Genomic DNA, 20,050 nt, shown 5'->3' on the forward strand with positions numbered 1-20,050 from the left:
AGGGATCAAGACCGTATTAAATAAAAATAACATTTTTCGTACACAATATCTTATTACTAATAATGCTAATAAGTTATTAGCATAGCATAATAATGGGTATTTTGCTACTACTCTAATAATTTAACACTACAAGGAAAAGACCTGAAAACATACTTAATTTATGTACCTACCTACTTGGAAAAATACCTAACTAGGTATTGATAAAACCCTACAAAATAACAAGTACGAGTAGGTTAGGTAAAATTGTACCTATACATTTTTGTTGGATTTAATATAACAACGTAGGTAGAAGTGCCTTGCTTTTGTATTTCCCTATAAATACATTATTATCAATTATTTAAAATGAAATTACTCTCGGTTGGAGAGGTCGTGTTTTAAAATATTTTCCTTGTTTTAATTAATTATGTGGAGAGAACAATGCATTTTGTTGATCACTTATTTTGGTGTAATATGGGCTCAATCAAGTAAGTACTTTCTTTTTTCATAAAATATTTTGATACTAAAGTCTTGAAGTGCTTTTTACTAACTGATAATCCCACGGATTAGCAAGCTGAAGTGGCCATGGGCAGGGCACATAGTAATTATAATCATATTTTATTGCTTCATAAGTGTACATAGGTGGTGATCTTAAACTTAGTCTCAACTTATGACCCTGTAAAGGTAAGGGTCCTTGTAGTACGCAGAACAATGACAATTTAACTTTCCCCCGGGAAAAACTTGACCTTCACTAGTTGGGTTTTTATTGGCGGTCAAGCTAGATCCTGGCTACACAGGAGTTGTAGGTGGGAACTAGAGATGGGAATAGTCCGTCTTACCTATTAATTACCGGAAGCCGGAACACAACAATGCTGTTAACAGTGTTTTTATGGCAACAAACCTAGGAAATTGGTAGTGGCTTGTTCCAACCACCAGTCTCAAAGCAAGTCCTACTTCTGCTTGACTTACTTGACTTAAGGTCCTATGTCCTAGATAGGGCAGAGGGCGTCCACAACAGTCCTCCATCTCGTTCGGTCTTGAGCTTCGCGTTTGATCTCGCTCCAAGTCTTGCGATTTTCTTCGTCTCGTCTGCTACAGGCCTACTTCTGCGGAGTAACTTATTTCTAAGGTATTTTTCATGGGATCTTCTGTATTTTTCTTCCAAGGTCCTGCGTGTGCACTTAAAAATGGCGACTTAGGGGTGTGCATCTCTTACGAGCGGTGCGATGCTGCCACGAACACAATCATCGGAGATCAGTCGAACATCATCAAGCCAGGATATGAGCAGTAAGTACAGATAAAGGACGAAGCACACTTATATCAACTCGGACGGAAAGGGATCGTAACCGTATTAACTCGAGGCGGTCAGTATTATTTGTATGAAACTGTCAATTGTCAACACTCAATTGTCCGCACCTCGTCTCGCGGCAAAAGGCGATACGGTGTTGATTTCTTTCCGAGTTGCTGTGCTTTGACCTTAAATCCGTACTAATATTATTTAAATGCAAAAGTAAAGACAGACTAAGTAAATTTACATACATTTTTCACTAACTTTTTACCAATAATTAATATTTTTTTTGTCTTTACGACCTACACAGCTTTGTGTGTCGTACGGAACCTTTCGTGCTCGATTTTGTTCCGACTTTGGCCTGTTTGTTATTTTTCTCGGCGACAGCCGTGCCGTGAAGTAATTTTGTATTAGATTGCAACTTCTCAATTCCCCACTAAAAGTGTTTTTTGTAAAAGCCTTAAAATTATCCTGCTTTCGCCTCCGAGATTTATTTTACCATGTAGTACCCCTGTACGACAAGTCAATCCGCACACAATATTCAGCGCAGTAGTAGTAAAAAACAAAAGNAACCCTCAGGTTTTGGTTTCCTACCGATTCGAAGATTGAAAGATAATCGCACCCCCCCGTATCATGACATAGACCGCAGATTTGCCATGCAGATGTGCCAGTGAGTACTAATCTTCGCGACTTTTGTCACCCCCTGATGCTTGGCACCCGGGGCGGACCGCCCCCACCGCCCCCCCCTTACGCCGCTACTGCATCTCACTAAGGGGGAAGGGGGTTGAGCCAAATCTTACGATATCTCACTGAGGAGGGATGGGGTCTAAAACTCAATGGACGCCCCAAGAAAACCCTGATTAATTACACCACAGATAGAGAGAGAGAGAGAGAGAGAAAACCTTATTGACACAAATACCCCATAGATTACCTAGTGGTGTTACTACGACGTTTCGTGCGCCGGTCTAAATATCGCCAAAAGCACCTCTCTCAATTAATGGACGTCCAGAAATTGTTTCTTAGGTACTTTCTTTTTTTATTTCGTCTCTGGGATATTACTCCATAGATTAGTGACGTCAGCTGTCAGCTAACTAACTTTGTAAAAAAAACGTGTACGCCGATGTCGCCGACACGTCGGTCATCCGGGACTTTATTGACGACAAGATGGCCGCAGTCGGGCTTGGCGACGAGATGCTCTACGCTAGATATTAAATATTTATTTGGAACATTGTCTTTTAATTATGAGTCGGAGGACGAAGAGAAGCGGGAGGTATAAACAGCTACTAGTCTTTTTTATGTTTCTTTCGAGATGTTATGTCAAAGTTAATTAACAAAATTGGACAATCTCTCGTGAGATTTAAATTCAGAGGGGAGAGGGTCTAGCTAAATCTGTGTATTGGAAGTATAAATAAAGCAATGCTTTTGAAGCGTTATCAAAAATACAACATTTTGCTGAGGGTAAAGGTCATGAGCACACTTATCAACCCGGAAAGGGATCAATAACGTATTGCCTTTCGTCGGGAATCGGGATGTCAACCGAGAGGGAAGGCGTTACGGTGCGGATAAGTGTGCGTTGCAGTACGGAGTTTCATACAAAATACTGACTGATCGCCTCGAGTTATTAGTAATGGTTACGATCCGTTTCCGGTAGCTAAATAGTAAGTTAATAAAAAATAATAATTTTCGTACACGATATCTTATTAGCATAGTATAATAATGGGTATTTTGCTACTACTCTAATAATTTAACACTATAAGGAAAATAGCTGAAAACATACTTAATTTATGTACCTACCTACTTGGAAAAATACCTAACTATTGATAAAACCCTACAAAATAACAAGTACGAGTAGGTATTTAGATAAAATTGTACCTATACATTTTTGTTGGATATAATATAACAACGTTTAGGTAGAAGTGCATTGCTATTGTATTTCCCTATAAATACATTATTATCAATTATTTAAAATGAAATTACTCTCGGTTGGAGAGGTCGTGTTTTAGAATATTTTCCTTGTTTTAATTAATTATGTGGAGAGAACAATGCATTTTGTTGTTCACATATTTTGGTGCAATATGGGCTCAATCAAGTAAGTACTTTCTTTTTTCATAAAATATTTTGAAACTAAAGTCTTGAAGTGCTTTTTACTAACTGATAATCCCACGGATTAGCAAGCTGAAGTGGCCATGGGCAGGGCACATAGTAATCATAATCATAATTTATTGCTTCATAAGTGTACATAGGTGGTGATCTTAAACTTAGTCTCAACTTATGACCCTGTAAGGGTAAGGGTCCTTGTAGTACGCAGAACAATGACAATTTAACTTTCCCCCGTACAAACTTAGCCTTCACTGGTTGAGTTTTTATTGGCGGTCAAGCTAGATCCTGGCTACACAGGAGTTGCAGCGGTGGGAACGAGAGGTGGGAATAGTCCGCCTTACCTCTAACTGCCGGAACACAACAATGCTGGTTAACAGTGTTTTTATGGCAACAAACTTCGACCTTCGTACCAACCATCAGAATCAAAGCAAGTCCTACCTCTGCTTGACTTACTCACTTGACTTAAGGTCCTATATCCCCTAGATGGGGCGGAGGACGTCCACAAAGTTCGGTCTTGAGCTTCGCGTTTGATCTCTCTCCAAGTCTGGTTTTAGTGTCACACGGACTGTCAGTGCGGATCGCGAGCCGATCTGTATGAACTGCTAGGGAGCGGAGCGGTTCCTCCGGACCGCATTACTCTAAAACGCTCCCTAGAAGTTCATATAGATTGGCCGTGCGGAGCGGGTCCGCATCGGCCGGTCCGCGGGACACTAAAACTAGCCCAAGTCTTGCGATTTACTTCGTCTCGTCTGCTACATGCCACTTCTGCGGAGTATCTTATTTCTAAGGTATTTTTGATGCGATCTTCTGTATTTTTCTTCCAAGGTCCTGCGTGTGCACTTAAAAATGGCGACTTAGGTGTGTGCATCTCTTACGAGCGGTGCGATGCTGCCACGAACACAATCATCGGAGATCAGTCGAACATCATCAAGCCAGGATATGAGCAGTAAGTACAGATAAAGGACGAAGCACACTTATATCAACCCGGACGGAAAGGGATCGTACCTAACCGTATCAACTCAAGGCGGTCAGTATTCTTTGTATGAAACTGTACGGCAACGCTCAATTGTCCGCACCGTAACGTAACGGTCTCGCGGCGAAAGGCGATACGGTGTTGATCCCTTTCCGAGTTGCTAAGTGTGCTTTGACCTTAAATCCGTACTAATATTATTTAAATGCAAAAGTAAAGACAGACTAAGAATTTACATACATTTTTCACTAACTTTTTTACCAATAATTAATATTTTTTTGTCTTTTCAAAATAAACGACCTACACAGCTTTGTGTGTCGTACGGAACCTTTCGTGCTCGATTTTGTTCCGACTTTGGCCTGTTTGTTATTTTTCTCGGCGACAGCCGTGCCGTGAAGTAATTTTGTATGGAAGTCGCAACTTCTCAATTCCCCACTAAAAGTGATTTTTGTAAAAGCCTTAATTGCTAATAAAAAACCGCTATTCTGTTTACAGAAATCTGATCCAGTGTCCTCAGCCTAAAGTATGCTGTTCGTTCACAAACAACTGGACAACAACAACAACAACAACAACAACGGGAACTGACAGCGTCGAGGTACGTAATTTTTATTCCCCCGTATCTATCAGCATGTCAGGGGCCGGCTCCTCCTGAAAAATAACCCTAGACACGCCAAGGACACCAAAATTATTGATCTGCGATTATTTTTAATCTACTCCAGAAACGAGGTTTTAATTCGAGTTAGAAACTTAGCTCTACAGTCATGAGATCTGATCTTAGGGGTGGAGTTTCGCAAAATCCTTTCTTAGCGGATGCCTACGTCATAACATCTACCGGCATACCAAATTTCAGCCCGATCCGTCCAGTGGTTTGGGCTGTGCGTTGATAGATCACTATGTCAGTCAGTCAGTCAGTTACCTTTGAGTTATAGGTATATATATATTATATATATTTAGATTAGATAGCAGACTATCAACTCGGAAAGGGATCAACACCGTATCGCCTTTCGCGAGCTGTCAAAAGCGAGGCGAGGCGTTTACGTTACGGTGCAATAAGTGTGCGTTGCAGTATGGAGTTTCATACAAAGAATACTGACCGCCTCAAGTTGATACGGTTACGATCCCTTTCCGGGTTGATAAATGTGCTACGTCCTTTATAGCTTGTCTTAGCCACATATTATTTTAATGAAAATCTGTCAAACATTTTATTTTCTGTTATAACTTCTTCATCATCATCATTTTCAGCCATAGAACGTCCATTGCTGAACATATGCCTCCCAGAATGATTTCCACAATGGCCGGTTGGTGGCGGCCTGCATCCAGCGCCTTCCCGCTAAATTGTGGGTGGACGTCCTACGCTGCGCTTTCCGGTTCGAGGCCTCCACTCATTTTAACTTCATCATCATCATCATCATCTCAGCCATAGGACGTCCACTGCTGAACATAGGCCTCCCCCAATGCTTTCCATGTTGCCCGGTTGGCTATTTTATAACTTAGCTATTTTTTATTACAGAAATGTGGCGTCCAAAAACGCGCGAAAGTTTCGAACTTCCATAAAACTATGACTGACGAAGCAGAACCCGGCGAGTTTCCCTGGGCTGTCAACTTGATGATGTGAGTATAAAAGTCGGAGGCGACGTACAGAAAAGCGTAGCGTAGGACGTCCACCAACAAGGTGGACTGACGACCTCATAAAGGTAACCGGAAGGCGCTGGACGCAGGCTGCTACTAACCGACCATTATGGAAATCATTTGAGGAGACCTATGTTCAGCGGACGTCCTGTGGCTCATATTGTACGTGGCATCCGCTCCAGATCCTTGCTTCCCCATCGGCCAGCAATGGATTTTGTTTTAACTGGAAAGCGCTGCGTAGGACGTCCACCCATAAGGTGGACCGACGATTTCATAAAAGGGAAAGCTGGTCATTGTGGAAATCATTGGGGGAGGCCTATGTACAGCAATGGACGGAAGGTGCTGGATGCAGGCCGCTACCAACCGGTCATTATGGAATCATTGGGGGAGGCCTATATGGCTGAAATGATGATGATGTTGTTGAATTTCGTTTCAGCGTAAACAATATTTTAGCGACTGCAGCTAAATACAAGTATGTAGGAACTGGATCACTCATCCACGAGCGGGTGGTTTTGACAGCAGCTCATGTATTATTTGGCAAGAATCCGGATAATTTAATTGCTGTCATCGGGGAACATGACCAGAAGAAGAAGGTGATGGAGAAAAGATCGAAGACGGTCCAATATTGCACCATACACGAACAATATGACGGAAGTGAGTGGTTTTGTTTTTTTTGTACTTACTATATTTCTAGCGCTTAAGGCTAAGAACTCATGGCGCGATTTACACCCGCGCCCGCGGCGGTTGCGGGCCCTCAGCTTCTGTAGAATGCAGATACTTATGTAAAAACTAATGCACAACTCACGACGCGCTTTTCGCCTGCAGCGGGCGCGGTTGTAATCGGTTCTATTTAAATTTTGCAGCTAACGGCGACTACAACTTCGCACTGGTATTCCTAGCAGAATCAGCACTAAAGGACAATCTGCCCAGCGCTGGGACTGTGTGCCTTCCCCCAGCAGACTACGCGCCCCCTGCTGGGACTCGCTGCGTGTTCGCCGGGTGGGGGGTTGATTATCATTTGGAAAATCAGAACCAGCTGGTAAAGGTTAGTTAAATAGCATCTGACTTCGAAAAACATTTTTTTCTGATATTTAACCACTTGCCATTTGACATCTGTCAAATTTGACCATTGGTTATTTTAACTACGAATCAAAAAACCGGGCCTAACTTAGCTATAAACTAACCTAACCTAACAGGACTTTTCCCACCTCTGCAATTCCTGCATTCCTGTAAAGGTCACAATTATTATCTATTAATTAATTAAAGATTACAATTATCTTTTTATTAGTATTCTTAATAGACTACTGTGCACTAATAACTCACTAGTGAAAGCGTCCCACTTGACTGTACCCTAATGCAGTGGTTCCCAAAGTTGTCTGGGCTACGACTCATCTAATACAAGTTCCCAAACTCGGGACCCACCTATAGGAATTTTCGCCCGCTGCCCAGCGCGGTTGGATGGTTAGGGTGGTGTGTCGTTCTACAGGCAGGGCCCACTCAATGTTCGATCATAGTTTGGGAAACCCTGCCCTAATGTTTTAAAATTCATATTATTTTATTATTCACATTTTATTATTCATATTATTTTACAATTCATATTATTTATTAGTCGGCCGTTTGGTGTAGTGGTAGTCGGCCGTTTGGTGTAGTGGTTCGAAACGGACTACTATTCCGGAGGTAGCGGGTTCGATTCCCGCACAGTACAAACATTTTTGTGCATGAACATATTTGTTTGTATTGGACTGGGTGTTTTGTTTTCTATGTATAATAAGTATTTATTTACAAAAAAAAAGTATGTTTATATCCGTTGTCTAGTACCCATAGTACAAGCTTTGCTTGGTTTGGGACTAGAAGCGCAGTGTAAAATGTCCAAGGATATTTATTTATTTATTTATTCACAGGTTGATGTGCCGATGATGGGTCATGCTGAGTGCGAGCGAAGATTCCAGCAAGCCCCTTCGCTGGGACCAGGGTTCCGGTTCCTCCCCTCCCTCACCTGTGCAGGGGGGGAGGGGACCCGCAACCTCTGCGGGGGAGCGGGGGGTTCACCCCTAGTGTGCCCCATGGAGGTAAAAACTTCATTTACTAAACGTTCAAAAGTTTCTTCAATACCAATCATGACAAAGATATTTATTTAATTTTTAGCGTTAAGAGTCGCATTTCAAACTAATTTGGTAAGTAGAAATTGAAAAAATCGAACTGCCTTAGGCGGGAATTGAACCCACGACTTTCCGCTTGCCGGGCGACTGCTCTGCGCGAATATAGTGTTGTGTATATGACGGCTATTGNTCGGTTGAAAAATCGAACTGCCTTAGGCGGGAATTGAACCCACGACCTTCCGCTTGCCGGGCGACTGCTCTGCGCGAATATAGTGTTGTGTAATATGACGGCTATTGAGTTCGTTTCAGTTTCAGCCAACTGACGTCCACTGCTGGACAAAGGCCTCCCTCAAAGATTTTCATAACTACCGGTCTTGCGCTGCCCGCATTCAGGTACTTCCCGCGATCTTCACCAGATCGTCGGTCTACATAGTAGGGGGTACCCCTGTCCAAACTACGTCTTCCGGCCCGTGGTCGCCACTCAAGAACTTTTCTGCCCCAGCGGCCATCAGCTCAGCGAGCTATGTCAGTCACTTTGGATGACTTTGGTTTGCCTGCAGATCTCCTCATTTCTGATTCGATTACGTAGATATACTTTGATGTTCATTTATTCACAATCAATTTGCAACAAGAAGTACCCTGGTCATCATAAAAATCGACCCACCCGCGACAAGCACTTTCAAACGTAATGCATCCCCACTTCCCACCAATATTACTATACTATATTACCATTTAAAAGCCTAGTTAGAAACTTCATTTCATTAAAGGAAAGGTTTTTACCCCAAAAATGTGTCTGTAGAAGAATCCAGAGTCACTTCTTCAAAAAATAGGTAGTTACGCTTGAGCCAACTTTTATGGCTATAAAACTGTTAAGTTAGTATTAATCGCTATCCATCTGTTAAAGAGGACACGTGAAATCATTATTTGGTTTTATAACCATAAAAATTGGTCTAATTGATCCCAGAGGTGCGCCCAAAGTGAGGTCCTTTTTCAAGTTTTTCAAGTCACATTTATTGTATATGTTAATCGTTTATTAGGAAAATAAATGTGTTTTTCTTTAAGGATATTTATTGGGCTTTCAAATAACACCAATATTGTTGGGGCACCATGATTGTGTCAGCAGAAATGAGTTTTCCTGTAAAACGTAGGTGGGCCGATTTTTGTGATGACCAGTGTAGAATCATTCAGTTTTTAAGGATGGCGTATGTCTAGTCCTCACGTCCATAGTCAAGCTTGGCTCAGCTCAATGTGTTTGATTTTTGGAATACTTTGTTCCAGGGTCAGCCAGGCCGTTTCTTCCAGATTGGTATCGTGACCTGGACAACTGATTGCGGCAAAGACGGCGCCCCAATGGCCTTCGCAAACGTGGCTGCAGTCAGGCCCTGGCTTGATGAACAGCTGGACAACTTTGTGAAAGAATTAAGCATAGGAATGAATTAGATATACTGAAAAAACTATCACAATACTGATTTTTCCAAATGCGTCGACATCTTTGGGAGTTGTAAAGATTTTAAAGATTATAAGACAAACAAATTTATATTATAGCAAAATCTCGAGTTATAAGGAATCATTAATTGGAAACCTGTTTATTTAGTTTTAAGATTAATTCATTATGTATTTAGTAGCTACTATTTTGTCTCTTCCACATACTAATGTTGCTAATAATGTATAAATACACCTGATTGTAACTGTGTCTTACGAGTTTTATTTTTTATCCTTTCCCAGTAGTCACAGTCATGTATTGTGATAAGTATCACACACGATCAGGCAGGCATTGATCGCCATCGCTGCACGCCGACTGATCGCGTGTCGCGAGATATCAGGGTCATACTCAATAGCCCCGTGCTGCTTAACACTAAGCAGAATAAAAAGTTGGCGTACAGATAATACTACCCAAGTAACATTTTACTCCATTTAAGAGTTCACATTTAGTTCCAATGTGTACTTAAAGCATTAGTACAGTTCACTCGTGATGTATAAGCTGTATTATTGCAATTAATTACACCTATACCTGTCTAAGGGACTTATAGGAGTGTAGACTAGTGTAGAGTTATACTTTTATACGATTGTTGGTGTTATAATACTCTAACAACTATCCTTTAGTCAGCCGTCTGACTAAGAGCATTATAGGAGGGTAGAGATACGGCAACTGCTGTTTAACGGCCTACTTGTACGATATTATAGAGCTAGCATTTTAATAGAACACACGTGGTCATTTATAAAGCCAAAGGCTGTTATGTTTACTTGTTTTAGACTGTTATACAGCTAGTAGCTGTAGTAGGACTTGTTTGTGTTAATAAAATAACCTTTTTTTACTATCTGTACAAAAGTGTTTCAATGGTTCGCATGTGCACTGTAGGCTGTTAAGCATACCCTGAAGAAGAAAGTGTATTGAGAAAATGTTGATGTTTAATTCATTAAAATGCATTTTTATCATGTCTAAGATAGTCAAAATTCGAGAAAATTACTGCAAAAAAACAGGTCACAACTCATAATCTAAAAGTCATTTGGCAACATAACCTACTTTATACTTAAGAAGAAACATAGTACTATTATTGNTCGTTCTGTTGAAGTGACACGTGAATACGGATTTTGAACTGATTTTCAATAGGACGGCTTCTAAACGACAACGAGATTTTGAGTGTGTCCAAATACGTGAATTAGGCTACAGAAGTCTCGCTGACGTGAAATGCCACAAAAACATCCCCCCCCCACAGCTCAGGCACGGACTCAGTTAAGCAGTAGACTTAAATAATAAAGAATTTGAATTTGACAAACCGTTCTCCCCATCATGCGACACCAGCGCCATCTTCAGATGCGTGCTGGCCAGGACCCTGTTGAAGTACCCTTCGGCCGAGCACACCTCAAATCGGATGAGCTGGCATAAGTTTGGGAACATCTCCACGATGGACACCTGCTCGCAGTACATCGGGTGGTCGTTGCGGTGCTGGACTGCGGTTTTTACCTGTTGATCCAAAAAAGGTAACGAATATCATGAAATTAATGGTTGACAAGCTCAATGTCTTCCTTTGTTAAACTGTTTACCTAGTAAATGTGTGTCAAATTGTGTATTGACATGGTTATTTAATTTATTTTTACTTTGATGCCACAAAATTGGAATGATTTTATTGGTGCCATATGGCAAACTTAAGGCCATTGGGCTATCTGCCAGGTTAGTTTGGAGCTAAAGAGCAAAATCATAATGACAATTTGCTAATTACCGGGCAAAATATTAAGTAATCTTACTTACTTAGTTTTTTGTCAAGGTCTCTAAGAATAGGTAGGTAAGTTAAATTGGTAAGCCAAAATTACCGCAAGTCCACAGAAAGAAACTCTGACAAAGGTGCTGGGCAATTTCCCATATCTCCTGTCGCCGTGGCAGTGGGTTCCACTGGGCAGCCCAAAGGCACCATACACCGTGATGAGGTAGTTAGCAGTTTGCTGTTCAGAAGTTGAAGAGAGAAGGAGGTTTCTGGAGGAATGGGTTGAACCTTAGGGTATACTTATAATAAGGAGAATTAACTAAAGTATTACTTAACAAATTAATAATTATGTTAGTGATAATATAAAGCGAGGGACCACTATAATACGTCGTTATTTTAAACAATAATTACCCATCAACATTTTGTTGGTTCAATATAGCAGGCATGACTTGTACTTCTCCACGAAATATTATTGAAATGTCAACTTTTAGAAAACCGACCGGCCCTGCTGTTGGATCCCTCGGCAACGTCAGTTGAGCCCACTTGTGGAATACTTGATGATCTAAACAAATGTAAAAAAATAAACGATAGTAACTACATTGATATTATTTTAACTAGCGGCCGCCCGCGACTTCGTACGCGTGGATCCCGTTTTATCCCCTTTAAATTTTTCCTGAATTTTCTTTACTATAAACCTCACGGAGCCCGAGACCTTTCCAACGAATGCAAAACCGTGGAAATCGGTTCGTGCGTTCTGGAGTTATATCGTCAGGAAGGAAAACCCGACTTATTTTCAACCGACTTCAAAAAAGGAGGAGGTTCTCAATTCGACCCGTATGTTTTTTTTTCTATGTTTGTTACGCGATAACTCCGCCAATTATGAACCGATTTGAACAAATCTTTTTTCTGCGTATAGGTAATACCTCAAGGGTGGTCCCATTTAAATTTAATAATAGAAAAAACAATCCCCAAGGGTGGAAAATTGGGGATGAACTTTTTATACGCAATATCTCCGCCGATTATAAATCAATTTGAACGATTATTTTTATGTTGAATAGGTATTATCAAAAGGGTGGTTTCATGCAAATTTGAAGAAAATATTTCACCCCCAAGGGTGGAAAATTGGGGATGAACTTTTTTATACGCAATATTTTCAATTTTTAGTTTTTTTTGTGTTCACGCATTTGAAGTCGGTTTTATTTTTTTTTAAAGTTAATTATTTATAGTAGATAGTATTCGGTTTAGGATTAAGATAAGTAAGAAAACCAATAATAAACTACACTTTTACACAGTATGAATCGCTTGGGGTAAACTTTGCTCTATTTTATGTGTAGGCGTTCAATGTTCTCAATGAGTCTAATTTGTGAATAGACACCTTTTAAAAGTATAGAATATAGTAATATTAATAGAAATATTTCCGCTTCAATATAGTTCCAATGCTAAGGTTAATTTTTATTATCCTTGTTCTAGTTAATATGTGGGTTTAATCCTTAGAGCCCTCTTAATATCAAAATATTGTATATCAACTTTAGTTACCGACACAACTTCTTGAGAAATAAATATACCCAGAGCAAATCATTTAATAGCATTGATATTTTATATGATTTACATTAAACGTACTTAGGTATTTTATAGTGAGGCACTTACACGTTATCATAGAGAGGATATAGGAATTATTCGTATTGACTACTGATAGTCCTTTTTTGCCAATATTAGCACAGTTTAAGTAACAAGTAAGTCATATTTCTCAAACCAAAAAGTTAATATTTTATGAAAAAGCCCAGCTATCCGAACTACCTACATAGAATTGTCTATAAAAATATAAAACTTACGTGGTTGAGCCCATATTGTGCCCAAGTCAATCGTAGCCTCGCCTATCAGCCGCGAAGGTGCACAACATCTGGGCTCCATGACCGCCAGCCACAAGCTAGACCTTTGCAGGTCCTGGATACTGGCATACATCTCGTACATGAATGACTGTTAAACAATAAGAAGTTGTTGAAAGCATAAGTTACAGCGTGACTGACAAAAAAAGAAGCCGTATGAAAGTCATTAGGTATATGAAAAAACTGGTGCAAATCCTTTAACAAATTAATATTTGTATGTTGGATACTCTTCTGTTCATGCTTATGATGAAACTTAACAGTAGCTATCTGTGACAAACACAAGTTATCAAAGAAATAATTATTTTATGGTTGATAATTCAACTAAATGAATGAGCTCATAGAATCAGTTTGTTAATAACTTTTGAGTGCAATTCGTATGGTTCGCTACGACGCCTACGATTTTATAATAGCAATGTTTCACGTAGCTGCGCTTTATTTATCACTAAAGTACAAGGTATTGAATATATTGAATATGGTATATTCTTACTTGTCGTGTATTTGTTAAGCATTCATTTTATTTATTTTAAAATATTCGTGTGTGTAGTATAAAATACTATTAATTACTTAGTAGGAAGGTAATAAAACTTACCTCTTTATAATATGGCTCATCCATATTCCTTCTGATATTGGATCGGTACTTCTTTTTACCGAGGACTACAACCACGTATGAGTTGGCCGAGTGTGGATTCGACCACGCCAGTTTTCGGGCTTCCAGCACATTCACTAATATCTGGAAATTTAAACAATATTCTGTAGACGACAGCACAAAATTATCTGTGTTCTAAAAACTGTGGCACCTTATTTGGTTTGGTTATAATGATTGCTGTTTTGCAACAAAAAATGTACCTATAGTTTGACGTGCGGTTGATTGCAAAAAATATTTTTTTGCGAAAGCTATAAATTGCAAAGCTATGCGAATAAAATAACTTTCACAATAATAGGTAGGTACATTAGTTTCGAATATTATATTATCAAAAACCTTATTTAGGGTGGCATTTTTCCAATATGGCGCAAAGTTGAAATTCGGAACGAGCACACTGAAATCTATAAAAACACCAATTTTCAAAACTCCCGAAGAATTAGAGGTTGCCGATTCGATTCTCGTCGACTGCCGGAATATTATGGTTAACCTACTCATAACAAGAGTTAATAAGTACTACCCCGTTCGAACCAACGAAAAACACTGAAATCTATAAAAACACAAATTTTCAAACTCCCGAAGAACTAGAGGATGCCGATTCGATTCTCGTCGACTGCCGGAATATTGTGGTTAACCTACTCATAACCCCTGGCGGCTTACGGCCTGCGCCCGAGAAACAGATTCCGTGAAACAGTTAACAGTTTCCGAGTAGGTATGTGCGGAACTGTATTAACAAAAGGCTTGTTATTGACCAGTTAACGGTAATCTTGTTTTCAAAAGTAATTACACTTCCTGGCTCTTTTAACCGTTATTTTACTTAATTTGCCGGGAATCCTGAAGGCGCGTGTTTTTATGAAAACAAGTAAGGCGACCCGATATTCAAATAACTACAAACTCAGTTTTAAAGTCCAAAGACTGCGGTCTAAAACTGGATGTGGTTTGATTTATTGCTTATTGTATGGTAAGCAAAAACAGATATGGGTATCGACGAAGATTTATATCGCTGGAACTGCCCGCCCCTTTCGATATAGGTAACTACGACTACGTTAAATAGGTAATCTTTAAGATCACGAATTACGTCTATAATCGCTGTAATCATAGAAGAGCTTGCAGTATGGTTAGCATGGACGTCATGTGACTGAATACGTTCGAATATTTAATACGTTTGAGATTTTTCGAATACGATGAAAAAGTAACGAGAAAGATTTTGTTAAAAGTTTAATTTGTTTTTAGAGTTTACAACAGGATAGCCCAAAATAATCCCAATTTAAGATCTCTAAACCGTTCTTTGCTATTTTTGGTTCTTACAACATCGCACCCTTAACGCAGGCCTCACTTAACCCTCAGACGGCCGCTACATGCTTGAGTACCTACCCCTGTATTCGGCCCTCCGTCCGTTTGAAGCTGGAGTAACTCTTCAGGCTACCAGCGCGGCCCATCCGAAATAAAGCACTTAGCTATGCAATACCATTTTCTGCAATCCCATTTAGGTGCATACTTGCAGTTTGGTCTATATTTTTTAATTTTCTGGTCAAACAATGCAGGTCATCGCTCACTGTGCTTTGGAAATTTATGCTCGGTGTTTCACTGTGAAAGTGATTTAGGAAAACATGAGGCTAGCAAGTAATTGTTCAGACTTGGCATTGCATCAGCATAGAAATAAATGTCGCAACATGAAGAACAGACGACCAATGTAGACAGTGTAAAGGTTCGTCCACACCAAACCGGCGTGCACGATGGCGATGGCGATCAGATTAATTTAACGCATTGATTGCCACCGCTATCGCGCGTTGGTTTGGCCGAACTTTTAAGCCCTAAACCTACCGAATGGATGGACGATCAGATTTGGCTAGACCACTTGATCAATCCCAGTGGGTAAGGCCTGATGATGATATTAAGTTTAACCTGCACCCATCTAAGAGTTTATAGAACCAGCTAGTGCCAACAGGCTGCAGCCTGAACTGACCCTGCAAAAAGATCTAGCAGCTAATAAGTTTTAAATCTTTGGCTACAATAAATAATTTATGAGAGACCTGAAAGTATTGTGGCATCGCTTCCTGATTGTGTTCGTTTTCGACTCGGAACGACGCGCGCGCCGCTTTTTGCCGGCGCCGCCTATCGGGGGAGCGGCTGTACATTTTTAAACGATATTAATTAAATATATGAACGGTTTAATTAGAGAGAAGAACTGACTGAAATGTCAAATAAATCAATGACATGTCAATACAAACCATCAGCAGGCAAGCCATAGATTTTTGTCGAGGTTTTTTGTGGCATCATTGTTGTCATAAATATTGAGTTGCAAAGAGTTTTATGTCATTTCTGGCGTCTGTTTTTTTATTTTGATCTTTTTGAGTGCCAATATAAGCTGTGGCAGTCGTGACTGAGGAGCTCACGAGCATACTGCCCAATCTATTTATGTAGAATAGGTAACTCTTCTCACCCTATACGAGACTAGTTATGAGAATACCTACTTTAGTTGTAGAAAAATTCAGCCCCAATAGCTTATAGCGATCGAGCTTACTTGTCATTGCAGCTGAGATTGCATTTCTGTCTATAATATCGCATAACGTGCCCTCCGGACTTCCGAAACATATCTTATTTATTTGTTTTCCGAGAATTCTATTGATTCGTGTCAATAAAATTCTACTCAACGTTATTTTGCTAAATTTTCTGGGAATTCGTATTGTTTTATAAACTGGTAAGGCGACCCGCATTCAATAATAAACGACTGCGGTTCAAAACTGCTTCCGAAGCACTGATTGAGGATTCTATTGATTCAAGTCAACTCTACTTAAACAATAATTAATAGAATAATATTCCTATATTATACAGGGTGTTTCTTGTAAGGTGTCAAGCCAAAGGCAGGTGATAGGTGAGGACTAGACCTATCGATTTCACCCCCATGTATGTTCTACGATTTTTCGTAATTTAGAAGTTATCGATAATTTTGTGATTTTTTTAAATTTTATGACCTAGTAGGCTTTAAATTTTTTTATCTTTTTTTTAGGTTAACTTTTCTCAGATTTCTTTTTTTTGACAGATTCCCTAGTAATTGCAGATGTTTGAAAAAAAAAATCACCTTCCTATCTTTGATGCAAGATACAAAATTTTTGCTAGAAAAATAAAAAATATGCTTTTAGCAGAANAAACACCCTGTATAATACTCCTATACTATTAATAGGTATTCTCTAAATAGATACGAGTAAAAATCATTATTACTTCTTCAACGAAATTGTAGTAGGTAATCATTTCTAGATTTTCTGAGTATCACTAATTTTCACAGACACATAATTAATTACGTAACTGATTTAATACAGGTCGTTCTTCAAAAGTTACGTGGGACATAAATTTAATGTAGGTACCTACTATGACTTATAATATCAAGGCTGTAGAAGTAGATCAATCGCATCAAACCCATATTTTATTTGCATTTCTGTCCGTTCATTAAAATTTTGGTTTTAGCCATAAATCCATGAAAGATATTTTAACAAGCTGGCATTCGATTGCGCTGACCGCCACCGAATCGAATTCTTACTTTGTTTAGTCGATAAATAATCTATAGTCAAGATCGATTCGACATAATTTCGTGTCACATGTGTGAACGGGTGATATACGAGTCTATTAGTCCGTTATGGGTTCGGCAGGAAAACCACACTGTAAGAAAAAAAGAGCAAGTTATTTTTTATGGCGTGTGCGCGTTGTTTTTTCGTTCGGTAGTTGAATGAATGAATGAAAGAAAGATGGACATGTTTTAACTCGATCCTGAACTGAGTTTTCAGAAACAAACTGAAAAATGTTTGTGGAGATCACCCCACAAAGTGTGGTGGTAGTGTGTTGGCTACAAAGGCTCTATGCATAGTGTGGTAGTGTCTAGTAGGTCCTAGTGGAGCTTTCTTGATACAAAGCTCGACTAGCACAACATTGTGAACACATTTCGAACTCCTCCTATGTTCTTCTGATTAATTTCGTTGCGGGTCCAATGACAGTTTAACTTTCCCCCGGGACAAACTTGACCTTCATTGGTTGGGTTTTTGTGGCGGTCAAGCTGTAGATCCTGGCTACACAGGAGTTGCAGTGGTGGGAACGAGAGGTGGGAATAGTCCCGTAGCACATTGTAGCCAAGACTAAGCTGACCTAAAACCCTCTTCAGTAGATAACAGGTAGGTTAGTACCTAACTAACAACAGAATAGCTTTCTCCTGGTACTTCGTCGAGTTTACTCAGCCCTCTTGGAAATCTGTGGGTGGATTTCGACGCTCTTGTATATTATCTTGGCTTGCGGGTAAGGCTTATTCCTAAAATAATAGAAATCCAAAGGACGAGTGATACTGTTGTCTTACTCCAGGAATACAGACAAAGAAATCTAAATGTGCACATTGTTATAATAATAGTATGTAGTATTAACTCGAATCTAGTTTTACATTTAACATAGGTGTCTTTGTAGTCTCGGTTTGAACGGGTTATAATCAGCAATAAAACAAAACCAATAATTTGATAATTTCAATATATTAATTCATTCTCAAGTATAAATATGTCATACAACTACGTCTACTAAACTACGTAACTTATCCAGCTTTAAAATGATCTACTTGGTTTGACACATCTTAAGGATAGGGGATTTACTTACTAGATATACAGGGTGTGGTTATTATTAATTTTACAAAGTGTCACGAAGAATATTTTATAGTATTAGATATTAATTATGAGTATGTCCATCAGTAAAAAAAGCATCTTTCTACTGTGTTTATGAAATTCACACCAGGTTCCATACGAGACAGTTAAAGAGTAGGAAATATTTCTATTGATAATATTTGATGTCGTCACATTACGTCCACAAACACCCACGTTCCAACACCCTGTATGATACTTAAATATTACAAAATACTTCAAGTTAAGGTTACAGTTACGCGGTCGATTTTTAGAGATTAATCAATAATTTTACTCCTATTGTGTAAACTAGCTATGAAATGGATTCTGAAGGACTTTGGAACTTGTATTTTAAATCTGCATGCATCACAACTACGAAAAGACACCGCTCTTTAAATTAAATTGAGTATTGAGTAAATTAAATGTCATTTACTACGTTACCATAATGAAATGTTAACCTGGTAACAGAGCCTTAACATAAAGTAGGAAGTTTAATTAGAATAGGTATAGGAGAACTTATTTACATACAAATCTCTATTTAATATTTCAAATATGATTCCCAATATTGTCTGATGTACCCAAAATGATTCGATGTTCTGAGACGGGCATTAAAAATTCGGGCCACCTAATTTACTTACACCAGAGTCATACTTATTATTATTCTGTGCTTACACTTCGTTTATTAATTTTGAGTGTTACAAGTCTGTTTTTAATTAAATATATTATATTCAATCGGTTACAATGAAGCATTCATTTAGTCATTAATAAGTCAATAATGAAGTCATTATGGAAGTCATACAAGATATTAATTGAAACTAAAAATCCGTTATCATTAAAAGTTCCCTAAATTCCGCAAGACAACTCTCGCAAACTTATTTTAAGTACATTTATTATAAAGTGCTACTAGAAGGTACTACATTTAACACCAATATCCACAACGTTTCTATTCTAGGAAAAGCCGGGTACTGAAGCGGCACTCAAGTGTGGCTTAAATAATTATTAGTATCTGACTAATCTCAAGACATAAATGCGTACGTAATAGAAAAAAAATGTAGAGTACAGTTACACACTTTTTTTTAAGTACGGGCTCTACAGCCTCGCCAAAACAGCGTTTTATGTGACAAAAGACAAAAACGAGCGAGGATGATGATTATCTTGCGGTAAGAGAAAAAAAGCCTTTGTCCAGCAGTGGACGTCTTTCGGCTGAAACGAACGAACGAAGAGAATAGAAGAAGATGAAAAATAAAATATGTTTTTCTGTTATGAGGTCTTATGCATGTGTCTGACAAAATAAATATAGGTACTATTAATAACTTATTTCTTTTTCTGATGAACTGGGGATAGACTTCAAGGTGTACATATAATTAAAAAATCTGTTTTAGATAATGCAGTTAACCTTGATATTCATTTCAGTACCCGGCTGTTAGTTTACTAACAGATAAATAACTAACTTTTGACTAGTATCACTTCGTTTAACAATAACTTAGCCTACAAGTGCCCAAAGGAATGTATTTCACACCGTTTAAATACCAAGCTTAGATAAAATTATACGTATGTACTTAAGTAACATCGTTTACATTAAATATTTACAAGTCAGGTAAATAAATCTT

At 38.8% G+C, this 20,050-nt stretch overlaps 2 protein-coding genes across 3 annotated transcripts; one reads left to right on the plus strand and one right to left on the minus strand.

Annotated features, from left to right (window-relative positions):
- Positions 1 to 262: 262 nt before the first annotated feature.
- Positions 263 to 9,753, plus strand: LOC114360752 (phenoloxidase-activating factor 2-like). 2 transcript variants are annotated; one of them, XM_028315543.1, is made up of 8 exons: positions 263 to 464; positions 1,143 to 1,263; positions 4,830 to 4,929; positions 5,845 to 5,945; positions 6,400 to 6,617; positions 6,827 to 7,008; positions 7,865 to 8,032; positions 9,341 to 9,751. In XM_028315543.1, the coding sequence occupies exons 1-8, from the start codon at positions 404 to 406 to the stop codon at positions 9,500 to 9,502; spliced, it is 1,113 nt and encodes a 370-aa protein (XP_028171344.1). In that variant the 5' UTR covers positions 263 to 403; the 3' UTR covers positions 9,503 to 9,751. The 2 variants fall into 2 exon arrangements, with proteins under 2 accessions (XP_028171344.1, XP_028171343.1); XM_028315542.1 differs by lacking the exons at positions 263 to 464; positions 1,143 to 1,263 and adding exons at positions 3,184 to 3,353; positions 4,190 to 4,310 and having other exon boundaries at positions 9,341 to 9,753.
- Positions 9,754 to 12,584: 2,831 nt separating this feature from the next.
- On the minus strand, positions 12,585 to 15,929 carry LOC114360750 (uncharacterized). Its single transcript, XM_028315540.1, has 4 exons — positions 15,825 to 15,929; positions 13,741 to 13,881; positions 13,098 to 13,242; positions 12,585 to 12,640 (listed from the first exon to the last, which is right to left on the minus strand). The coding sequence occupies exons 1-4, from the start codon at positions 15,927 to 15,929 to the stop codon at positions 12,585 to 12,587; spliced, it is 447 nt and encodes a 148-aa protein (XP_028171341.1).
- Between the last annotated feature and the right edge of the window lie 4,121 nt (positions 15,930 to 20,050).

This window comes from Ostrinia furnacalis, unplaced genomic scaffold (assembly GCF_004193835.3).
Source record: "Ostrinia furnacalis isolate ACB-3 unplaced genomic scaffold, ASM419383v2 OfSCF5165, whole genome shotgun sequence".
NCBI classification, from domain to species: Eukaryota; Metazoa; Arthropoda; class Insecta; order Lepidoptera; family Crambidae; genus Ostrinia; species Ostrinia furnacalis.